We start from the raw sequence: 12,805 nt of genomic DNA, 5'->3' as shown, positions 1-12,805 counted from the left end.
TATATATATATATATATATATATATAATATATCTTATCTTATATATTTAAAAATATTTTAATTTAATATTATATAGCTGCTCTCTTTTCCCACTTAAAGAAACTCCTCAGCACGGGACACGTGAAAGAAATGTATCAAACAGGAAGCTACAATCAATTATTAATAACTGATCGCTCGTTTTGTTTCTAATCGTTATATAAATGCACAATTTAACAATATCACAATTATGCGAATATAAAGATGCACAATTTTTCCATCGTACCTTATCAGTTCATAATGACAATGGAAGCACACTGAATGTCCATATATATAGAATTTCATATCTTATTCTTTTTCAAGATGTACAATATCCGTACAGAATGTAATGTAGAATGAAATCGACGCGAAGAAACATGAAGCTGCGCGCACCATCCGCACAACGTTATCGCATTACTCAAGTTTGAGAATCAAATTACTTTCTTTATTTCTCTCGAAGTCTCGTTTTATTTTTACGAATTCGGTCACTTTTAATTAATCGCGAATTATGATAATTCTATCTGTGCGATGTCATAAAATTCGTTAACTAATCAGGTGTGGATACTTGGTTTGTTCCCTTGTAAATAAAACAAACTACTTGCGCTTCTTTTAAGACGATAATTCTGGCGAAGTGAAAAATTCATTGTCTATTGAAATTAAATAATGTAGAATTATTAATTCGTTTATTTAACAATGTAGGAAAGAAATGATGAGAGTTATAATGATCGCAATGTGCGATTAAAATATGACAACTTAAACGCGTGACTGATCAAGAATTAATCTACATTTCTAAAAATTCACAAAAAAAAGATTTTGCTACACAAACTGTAAAAAATAACGTAAATGATCGCAATCCTTTTTATTCTTCCGCCTTAAAGAGATGAAAATTGCAAATTCACTGAGTTTCAATGAGCTTTGAGATTCATTCAAATTTTCATGATGGCAGTGCTTTACTCGAATTCTCACAATATTTCGAAAGACACGCTAGATGCATGGGAGTTTTGTATTACAGAGAGCTTTGATTCTCAAACTCGAAGCTAACTTGAACACATGAACGAGCGCTCGAATAAATCAGCAAATTTTACTTCGAATGTGACTTACACATGACACGAAACTAACGCGAAAGATAGATCTCAATTATTCCTCTACGTGCAAAGGCGACATGTCGGGCGAGGGAGGAAGAGGCGGAGGTTTTTACCTACGAACGTTGATAGATATTATAACAATGGCTGCAATTTTTGTAACTTCTGAGAAAAATAGAATATCTGACTATCTTTTTTTTTTATATGTGTTCGTTACTCCAGGTATGATAATTTTACGCGTCGAAGGGAGCAAGAGATCGAAGAATCACTCGTACCTCCTGCGGATCCGCTTGCATTTTCTCATCGTCTCTTAAATCTAATAAGTTACCGTTGCTCGCGTAACACTTAAAAGTATCGGAAAGAAACAGTCGAAAAATACAAGATAAAATGTAGTGATTAGAAATTCGCTCGTTAGCAAACCTGGAGTTATTCTTAAAAAATATCACATACGAAAATGTATGAAAATACTATAATACTTATACGTTCTTAGTTTGATTCCCCTGTATAAGTTTCCAACCTTTTGTATATAGTATCAAGTCAAAGTTCTTCTTCTTGTATTCTCTGATTTGAATTTACGATCTATTCGAGTAATTCAAATTACCACGCTTTATTTGGATCTCTTTCGTGATTAATTCTCCTTGAAGACAAAGGAGACTCCACTCTTCTTAGGTCAAAGTTCGTCTCACAACAGGCCTTACATATATTACGTAGATTTCCCTAGTATTTTTGTATATGATATTTTTCGAGAACAAGGCCTCTGAGAAGTTACCGTCGTGTCTGACGCGAAATCGCGAAGTCACGTGTGTGTGTACACCGATATAACACCACAACAAAACTATTCCAATCCGGTAGGCCGTCAAACTCTAGAAAAACGATCAATGCCCCTTTGACTGATGCTAAATAAACGATCTCGACGATCACGTCTCACCTCCCCGCGACAGTAAAGTCTGAGCTATGCTAACGAGATGCACTTTGTATCTACAAAAGGATGATTCGAATGTCTCAAAAGTTTATATCTCTCATGTTATCCTTAGACTGAATACACATGCGTCACCCTAATATTCCTCAATATGAAAATAAATCTTTGTCGATCTCTTACTGTGTGGATACATGATCAGCTTAAGTGCAATATACTTTTCGTATTGGTGTTAAAAAGAAGCGGAATACTATAAGCATAAGCATCTCCTCATGTTGTAACGTAAAAAACGGTCGAATTTTATATCGAAGAACATCGGCACGCGTTTTCCTTTTTTTTTTATTTCGCAGTTGATTCGTAAACAAAGACTATGAATTAATTATCTATGAGAGAACGAATAAAATTAATTAAACAAACGCATGTCGCCGATTCCTTTTCAGGCTGATGCTCGCAAACGCGCGGTATCTGCTCGCATGTCGATCCTTTCGCAAGAGTATCACTTAAGTCTTACTTTCGTTGCATATATTTTTTGCTTTTATTATCTTAAGTAATCACTCGTGTATATATATATTATATATGTATATAAACTAGGTTGTCCAAAAAGTTCTGAATTACTCTGCGGTTTTTAAATAAGCGGTTTTTTACACATAAATTTATTACAAAGCAGTTATAATTATTTCTCAAAATAAAGACCATCATGTCCAATAAGTCGCTAATAGTTAATTCATAATCATGACAAGCTGCCTCGACTTGCTCAAAAGTTACAAATCGCTGTCCTCGTAAGAAACAGATTATAATCAAATAGTAACAGAACTATATCGGATGTAAAGACTTTAATGTCTAGATTAATAGTATAAAATAACAGCCGGAAGATTGATGACAAGATTTTTGAACATGACACTCTTTATTCTGAAAAATAATTATCGTTAATAAATTTAATAGATTTTCTACAATAAGTCATTATCTAAGCTTACGTCTTAAGTCGTAAGAATTTATCAATCACAGTTGAATGTGAGAAGAATAATTGACTATCATTGATCAATTTCTTGCAGTTTAAGCTTAGATAATTGTATTTATTGTGTCTATAAGAAAGTCTATAAAATTTAAATTAAGAGTATAATAAAAACATATATATAAAGATCTTCTATAAGAAACATATATAAATATCTTCTATATGTAAAAACCGAAAGCTGATTTATAACTTTTTTGACAATCTAATATTTCTCTCTTCGCGCGACTCGCAAGATACGCGCTTATACGAAACTGATCGCTTATAGCGCTTGCACCGTAACACTAATCGCCTTATCATGACTCAATAATTCAGTAAACTCTAACATATAATACACACTCACACACAAGGACCGGGTCGCGCGCGTGTAAGGAATAATTTTACACAATTTCTTAAATATCGGAATACGTTAAGACTTTCGTAGAATCAAAGTTCTATGTACGAATGTTTTCAGAAAAATAGTTTTGTATTTTTTTTTTGCGATGAAAGATTAAAAATATAGATCCGCGCTTTTTTAGCTGTACTTTCTACTACGCCTTTCTAGACTTTTTTTCTCATTAGACCTTTTTCTATCTGCACAGCAAGAGCGCGTTTCCTGTTTATGCACGGAAATCGTAGAAAACAGTTAAAAAGAACAGATTTTGCAGATCTTGTATGTATGAAATTATCTTTCGCATCCAGAAAGTGAGCTCTATAACTATACTTATTAAAACGAAAAAATTATAATACTGGAATATAACAAACTAGTAAAAACTTAATAAGTTGAATTGTTATTGATATTTCAATGATATTATAATAAATTACTCTGCGCATTGCGTCGCAACCGTTTGGCTACGATTATAACTGTCCTTTTTAGCTGAGCTTCTTGCATAGTTTATCTCTTCTCTTTTTCTCTTCGATGTGAAAAAAGGAAGAAAGATAAACTATGCAAGAAGCATAAAAAGCTAAAAAGAACAGGCCTTATATAACAATAGCGATCTATAATAATTATAATAATGACCGTAAAGCTTTATACATAAGTCTATAATAAAGAGCGAAACGATCTTTTGCTAGTAGAATCGTTATACATTATATAATTCAGATATGTCGCATGTAAATTAAGATGACTGGAAATATCGTTTGCGAAAGGATATTAGAACTTATTCGGTCGCCATTCATCAGCTAGTCGCATAACGTATCTCGCGCGATTCGATCATCGCAATCTCCCTCTTTCTCACGTTGCAACACTCGTTAAATAACTCGTGACGCGTATAATACGCACTTACAAGAGAAGAACCAAATAGTGTACACAATTTTATTTAACTTTAAATTTATTTAGTATTAATTCATGAACAAGCACCACACGATATTCAAGTATTTACGAGAATTTATTGGAAGTTTTTTGTGCGCTTTTCTTTATGTACGTACATTTTTATAGAATGTGCATTTAAGTGAATGATTAGACAACGCACGTAATAGAAAAATGATAATTATACAATTATTTTATTGCTTGCAATCATACGAATAATATTGTTTCGCAATACAATTAAAAATTCCCAAATTTTCGAAGGTACACTGTTAAAAATTTCATGAAATTTAATATACTTTTAAATTATATAATTTGAGCTTATAATTTTATAATATTACATTAAATTTAATTTACATTTAATTTATTTGTAACTGAAAAATACATTTGTGTGTACATGAAATTTAATATATTTTTCATGAAAATTATTAAATTTCACAAAATTTTATGAAAAGTGCATTAAATTTTATAAATTTAATATACACATTCATTATATTTAAGTAACTGCTTTAACTTAATTTTCAGTTAAATTATTCATTACTTTTAATTTCGTTCATAACCACGAGCTTCATTTACACGTAAAGCTGATGATTACATAACAGTGTAAGTATCAAAACATACTTAAATTCAACAGTATAAGTATTAAAACATATTTAAATTCGACGAAATCCGTGTACACTATTTGATCCTTCCCTTAAAAGTGAAGAACAAAGAATATACTTAAAGTTACATAAAAATCATTACAGCGAGATGTTTCTGTAGATAAAAAATTAAAAGCATTTTTAATCAAAGAATACTATTTTCTCGTAACATAGACTATTTCAATTCATCGATTAAGGGCCTCAGCACAAAAATGATCACAATTGAATCGTGAAACGTGAGTCATAATCGTAGATCAACATACAATGTTTTGATCAATCGACAATTATAACTTATGTTCAGTTACGACCATTTTTGTGCTTAAGTCCTAACTCGAGATGTACTTAAGTGCAATCTGAGAAACGTTAATCTCCTGCTGTTGATCGGGGTATTACGTAACGAGGGCTCGTCGAGCCCGAATTACATGATGTCATTACCTGGAGTAACTCGCAAGAGAGATACAGAGAGAAGGAGTTAGACGGTGATACCTAACCCTGTGCTATAGACAGATTTTTAAATGTTTGTCCGTTCCAAGCAACGGCGATGCAGTAATGCTGGAGCAGCTGGGTAAGGAGCTCTCGTTCGTCCAGCATCTCTATGTGCTCGATTCGATTACGATCCATTACAGGCAGTGAATCATAAACATCCACCATCGTCCACGCGCTCGTGCCTTCCCAATTGTTTATGGTAAATCTGCATAGTAAACAGTTGCGAGAGTTGAATTATCGACCTGCCGAATCCAAAGTGTTTACCGAAATCTTGTAAAACAATTCCATGAGATTTCCAAGATTCTCAAGATTCCATGAGATTTCATTCAAAATTGTAGGTAAGTTTAATACTAATAATAGTTTAATGTGACTTTGAAATTAAATGAAATGTAAATAATGCAAATTACATACTATAAATTACTAGAAGACAGGGATTCCAGGAGACTGTATTTATCTTTTAATTGGAGTTGCGAATTTATAGGGTAAGTGTAGGGAAAGCTCACTACAATATCAGTAAGTTACTTCTGTAATTCTGTTGTATACTCTCTTCTGTTGTGTTATTGTCTTCTAATATTATCTTGATTTTCTTAATAAACTCGTGAGATAATAAACGTAAATATACGCGCATGTATATTATTGCTAACCAATTGTCGACATTTTGTATTATTAAGAAAAAATAATAAAAAAAAAATAAGTTTTCAAAAAAGGACAGAATTTAAATTTAAAAGTAAAATTCCAAAAATTTCTCTAAATATCGATAAAAATTCTACAAAAATCTTCGATTTTCAAAGATAAAAAAAAATGAAAAATTTCCCCCTTCAAATTCTAGATTTTTCAATTTTCTATTAAACCTGACATTATTCGAATTAATGAGGATGTACTTACCGTCTCTGTTGAGTCTCTAACGATTCACAATCCTCCACACCCGCCAATAAGCATCCACGGCTGCGAAGGTTCGATAACATGACCTGACCGAATTTGTCCTTCATATTGACCTGTTCATAGCTGACGAAAAGACTGTTCGGAAACTTGCTCGCTAGCCATTTCAATAGTGACGATGTCGCGCTAGCGTCTACATACACTAGAACACATTCTGCGAGGAACATAGTAGGTGAATTGAAATTGACTTCGGCTTGGGCCAATTTGTTATTTAGCTCCGCTATGTGTCGCAGATCTGTACCAACCAGATGATAGTTCGCTGCGTGCAGGTCTGTGGTCGAAAATCGGATTTCGCCGTCTGAAAAGTACGCAGTTGCCTGTGTAATTAAAAAAAAAAATGCGAGTACGCAAAAGTGACGAGATAACAATCGAGTAACAGAATACCTTCGGTGTTTAACATATCGATTAATTGCTTGTGCTTCTTGATGTGATAACATTTCTTTGCAGTTATGCTGGGAAAGTCGAGTTCCACGAAATTCGCAGGACTATTCCCTGTTTCCCTGAGTCTCCAATAAAGAGTGTCAAAACCAGAACCCAAGTTTATGATCTGACCTTTACCGCCAGAAAGCTGCGTAAATAGAAAATTTATCCTTGAGACTGATGATATTAAAAATACAATGACTACTTTTTAATCTTATATATATATATATAACGTATAATATTGTACGATTAAAGTTTCTTTTCACTCTGTTGTGCTTTATAAATATACACAAAGCAAGATAATTCTGATTTATAAAGAATTTCTTTCACTTTCTTATACTTTATAGATACACACAAAGTAAGATTATTTTAATAACATTTTTCCAATAGCTTTCAATTATAAGATTAATATTCTTTGAATATTTTATTTTAAAATTATATTAAACAATATATATGTATTAGAAGATAATATTGAAGTTTTGCTTCTTCTAAAAATTTAAAAACCATGCTTATCGAAAAATGGAATTTTAACGCTTTGGTAATATTTTTATTAAAGGTAAATAAGTAGAAAGTGTATCTCTCTCTCTCTCTCTCTCTCTCTCTCTCTCTCTCTCTCTCTCTCTTCTCGATTAATCTCTTATTTAATTTTTATAGATTGAGATTTTGATCATTATAATAACGCTGAAATAATGACATTTTGACAAATAATTATAATAAATTTTTCTCAAAAAAAAAACTAAGATTAAAAAAATTAATCCCCCCACCCTCCAAGATAACTTAAAAAAAATTATAAATAAATTCATTAAGTGCAGATGTTTGTAATTCCAAATAAAAACGTTGCCACACGATAATATATATTCAAAAAGACAGAAAACTTATTTTGAGACAAGGAATACAATAATTATAATAAATCTTACTAAAAAAATAAGTCCCCGCCCTATAAATAAGAAAAAATTATTAATAAATTCATATAAGTGCAGACGTTTATAATTTCAAATAAAATCAAGTTGCAATGTGTACAATAAATAAATAAATAATATAATACAATATATTTATTATAAATAAATATAATATACATAATAAAAAAAAAAGGATCCATTTTACTTCATATAAAACGCTGTCATTAATTTTCCTAATAGACTAAAGCTACATTCTATTGCCACTGCAGAAGATAATTGATTTTTCGTTTTTATGCTCATAAGCCTCTATATATTACACACAAACACAAACACACACACACACACACACACACACACACACACATCGCAGCGGTTTAGCAGCGCTCGAGCCAAGTTTAACTTAAAAGCGGAAAACGCAGCGGCCGTTTTATACGCGTAACTGGACGGAATATTTTTGTCCCGCTATTACGGGGCGAATTTCGCAACCGCATGCGGCCGGTGCCAGGTATAGAAAATAAGAGGCACGGGAGCCGCACGCGCCGCGCCACTTCGCGCGTTTTTCATTGACCTATATATCGGTTAGTCATCACGATACAGAAGCGGGGAATCTCACGGGAATTGGGACAGGGCCTCGGCCGTCGGCGGGTCAAGGTTTCTATCACGGCACACGTTCCTGCCCGGATCAGCTGTATTCCCCCTCCTCTCCCCCTCGCATTCACTCACTCTCTCCTCCTCATCCGCTCCCTCTCTTTCTCTCCTCGTCATCCCGATTGTTTCCGATCCGCGTTCTAGGTTAGACCCGCCGCGAGCGGGCTCGTTCCCCATCTGCACTTTCCTACTCCTTCCGCGTTCACAATGAGATGGATTCATGCATTCTAGGTTTTCCATAATTCAGAAAGAAACGGATGTTTATCAAGGGCATAGGAAGCGGAAAATATGAGCGAAGAGAATGGCCGTAAAGTCAGTCATTCGTACTCCAACGAGAAGCGGGAAGAGACGCGGAGAGTGCAGAAGATGCAGCAAGAGGAACGAGCGACTTTTTCGAAGTATCGCGTTCAAACGATGACGAGACCGTTCCCTTCGGAACGCGTGTCACGTCGCACGTTCCTTGGGGAACAGGAAGAATGTTTATACGAAATAAAAGAATATGCAGAAGTAAGGAAAAGTCGAAGAAACGAGAGATCCGCTCGGCGGATCAAACGCTCACCTTGAGGAAATTCTCGACGAAGAGCTCGATGCCCTTTACTCTGGCGTAGTAACCGCGATTGATCTCAGGCGCCTTCCGGGCGGTCTGTTTGACGAACAGGCTGATGAACGGGTCGCACCAGTAGCCGAGTTGCACCGCATAACGCTTGCACTCGCTGGCGTCGTCGTTGGTGGCCTGTATGGCCTCATCGTCCGCCATATCCTTGATCATCCCACCGGCGCCGGGGACAGTGGCGGGTTGCCGCACCGCTCGCTCTTTCCCTATTTTTCTCTCCCCTCTCTCTCTCTCTCTTTCTCTCTCACGCGTAAACACACGACGATGCACACGTACACTTTTAATTCTCCCTCTCTCTCTCTCTCTCTCTTCCGATATCTCAAATTGGAACGAGCATTCTATCACTCGCGCAACCCGCGCGAACACCCTGGAGATGATGCGCTCTTGCTGCGAACTATCGCGTATCTGTCAGAGTCAGAGCAGAGAGAAACTTGAGAGAGGTCGTGCCGGTCTCTTTTCTGTTATCGTCGAAACCATCCGTACACTATCGCCAATACAGCTATTTTTGATTTGGGAACTACGTGGCTACATCCATTTTCTGACCCTGTCGATAAAATCACAACACAAAAGCTGTATTCGATTTGGCGTTTACAACGCTTTAAGCGTCGTCTCATCTTTCTTGTTTAGTAAATATTAAACAAGGACAATTGATATTTACAAGTGCTGTGAGCGGCAAAGCAAATGCAGCCAGAGAATTACGTCAAAATGTATGGATATCTGGCGGAAAATAGATGTACGAGTGATTTTGACGGTAACAGGAAAAAGGCCGATATGGCCTCTCTTTGGATTCTCGCAGTGTTAAATCACGTGCTCTAAATTGCTTTCAAAAATATAAATTATAATTCGTGAATCATTTAAACACATTTTGTAAATATAAAAATATACATATTACTTATAAAGTTCTATAATAATATTTTTCAAATCAAAATATTATAACTTTTCACTCAATTCTATTTATTAAATGTTAAATGCATCGTCGATATAATATATACATAATAAGCATTACGCTCATTCGACAATTTGTAAGATTAATGCCGATATAATTTTGTTGAGTTCATTTTCCGATGCCGCGTATATATAAAAAACCAATCTATATGTCATTTTCCATGTCATATACAAATGAGTGTAATAATTATTATCAAAATACATTTAATAGCTGACAATGAAATAAAATGAAGTTGTATTGCTATATTATTTTGATTTAAAATTTTACTATAGAACTTTAAATAATAAGAACTTTAAATAATATACATATATTTTTTTATATTTGTGCAGTGTTTAAATGATCCACAATTTATAATTGCTTATCATTTTATAAATTCAATTTTTCTATCATACAATTTTTTCGAAAAGGTCAACATTTATTTATTTTTAATTGATTTTTAATTTTCGGAAAAAATATAATTTTTGACTCGTAATCAGAACGAGCTTTTATATGTTTGAAATAGTACAGAATATATATATATATAACGTAAGCTATGTGCTAAATATATGCTAATATCGTAAAAACGTGTTCTGAATACGTACAGGCTTATATCTTAGCAATTGCAATACATGTTTATTAATAAAAATCTAGCAATTATTATTATTTTGCAGTACGAATTTTAGAATACAGTTTTGAGACAGATAATATAACTGATTATAGAGGAATAACAGTTCTTCTAAAACAATGTGAGAAAACTTTTCATAACTTCGTGCAAAATCGCTCAATTTCGCTTGAAATTCCTAAGTTGCTTCTGCATTCTCTTTTACTTGTATTGCAGGTACCTTCTTGATATTGAACTCCAGACGAAAGCCGAATCCTTGCTTCATTCCTCTGAATTTTTGCTCGTGCTGAAATATCTCGTGGACGAAGAACTCGCTCTCAGAACGTCGAGAGATCGTAAATATTAACGCTCTCTTGGAAAGACGTATCTTGTTCATGATGACAACAAAAAGTCCGTATCGTCACACTTGCTCATCCGTCAATAACTTTAGATTAGGTTTAATATCCTAAAGCTGAGATTATGTAAAAATTGTTGTGCTTTCTGTTATCTCGAAGAAGTTATCGCGATTAAAAACTCCAAATTGAATTTTAGTGTTAGAATTGCCAAAGAGAAAATTTGTGTTCTACAGTAAATATCAGAAAAATGTCTGAGAGAAAAAAAGAATTCGTTTAATTTATTGTTTCTGACGTCGTTTATCTTCTTTCTGCTGAGAGGAAGTTTACGTTATGAATGTTATTGTAATATTAAATACATTATGTAATTTTTCATATTATATGGTGTTTCAGATTATCTTAAAGGGAGATTAAAACGATAATATTATTGCCTTTTGCAGTGTCAAGTGTTGCAAGCAGAAATATTTCTACTTCAATCCCTGTGAGTCAGATAATCAAATTGAGTCGATTGAGAGTAGTGGATAACAGTGAGATAGGAAGGCAAGCTATGATGGAGGGTAGACCATCACGTTGCATACACGTATACAACAAGCGCGAGGTGGGATACATCGGTGAGACAATAAATGAAAGACTACATAAAAGATATCATTATTTTATAGGATCAAATTTATCTAAACATTGCTATACATATATCATTGCTATGATAGAATTTTAATTGCTATAAGAGGCGAAAAAAAAAGGATGTATTGGTTGGATTGAAACAGCAACAGAGGTTCCTAAAGTTCCCAAGTTTGATACTCATAGATGACAATGGCATACCTCTAAGTACAAGAATACAGGTGCTATTCCACACATACTCCGAACGAAAATAAAAGAAAAGACTCACAGCAAAGGAGCAGATTATATTAAATTAATAGCGATTGCATCCAGATTCGTGTAGTGTATCTATGTGTATCTCTTGTACCTACTCTATTGTAATATATGTATTAAATATTTCATTATAATGTTAATATTATACTTATTTAGTATTTACCGCAAAACTTGTAATATGGAAGTGTATTACTCGTGCATCTTTGTGTATCTTTGTATATTAATATTTTAATAATAAAATGACCACATTTAAACCTATTTTTTGTTATATATGCACTAAGGGTATGTTCCATTTAACACACATTTGCAACGTTCGCGTCATCATATCATCTCAACCTTTAATGTTTGATGACAAGGATGAAATGATATTGCGTATCCTATGTAAATATATGTACGCTGTGATTTTTGTATTTATTATTATTTTAAGTACAACGCTGGCAAGTGTAACTTTAGTTCAATTATCAGCCACGTGATGTCTAGCACTTTATATTGAAATTGTTTAAATTAATTGTTAAAGTTATATTATGTCTAAATTAATTGATTTATGAGATTTTTATAAAAATTTTAATTCTTTAATTCTTCGCCTTTAAATAGTTTATTATCAAGTTTGTCTTCATCGAGTTCGGAAATCAAATTAGTAATGCGAATGATCTTTCAGTTCCTGAAAGCACTTGTTTTCGACACGATTCCTATATAAGAATAGAATATAGATGAGCATTTCGGATCCTCGTACTGGAGGTAGAGGATCGGTAGTCTGATACTGGTGAAGAAAACGCTTCCTGTCCCTAATCTGGTAAATTAAAACAGGTCAACATGGATTAATCATTAAAATCTTTATTCAATAGTCTAACAGACTCAGATACAAAATAATGCAATATTAAACTGTGTTGTAGCATAGTAAGTCTGGATGCTTTCGTAAAAAAAAAATAAAAACTGCAACAAACAAAAAATGTAGGCATTCCGAATACTCTGTATACGACTAAGATAATGGCACAAAATGGCATAAGATGATGGCACTAAAAAAAAAAAAAAGAAAAAAAAATTTAGGCAATAAGGTATTGAATAAGCCGCGATTATTATACATATCTAAAAACAAAAAGGGA

At 33.5% G+C, this 12,805-nt stretch overlaps 1 protein-coding gene across 1 annotated transcript; it reads right to left on the bottom strand.

The window, feature by feature from the left end:
* Positions 1-4,887: 4,887 nt before the first annotated feature.
* LOC108754527 (leucine carboxyl methyltransferase 1) lies at positions 4,888-9,363 on the bottom strand. Its single transcript, XM_018496912.1, has 4 exons — positions 8,900-9,363; positions 6,758-6,941; positions 6,320-6,671; positions 4,888-5,639 (listed from the first exon to the last, which is right to left on the bottom strand). Exons 1-4 carry the CDS (start codon positions 9,107-9,109, stop codon positions 5,435-5,437), a joined length of 951 nt encoding a protein of 316 aa, XP_018352414.1. The 5' UTR covers positions 9,110-9,363; the 3' UTR covers positions 4,888-5,434.
* Between the last annotated feature and the right edge of the window lie 3,442 nt (positions 9,364-12,805).

The sequence above is a fragment of the Trachymyrmex septentrionalis genome, unplaced genomic scaffold (genome assembly GCF_001594115.1).
Source record: "Trachymyrmex septentrionalis isolate Tsep2-gDNA-1 unplaced genomic scaffold, Tsep1.0 scaffold8, whole genome shotgun sequence".
Taxonomy (NCBI): Eukaryota; Metazoa; Arthropoda; class Insecta; order Hymenoptera; family Formicidae; genus Trachymyrmex; species Trachymyrmex septentrionalis.
Note: the sequence above shows the minus strand (reverse complement) of the source record. Positions and strands in the feature narration are given on the sequence as shown.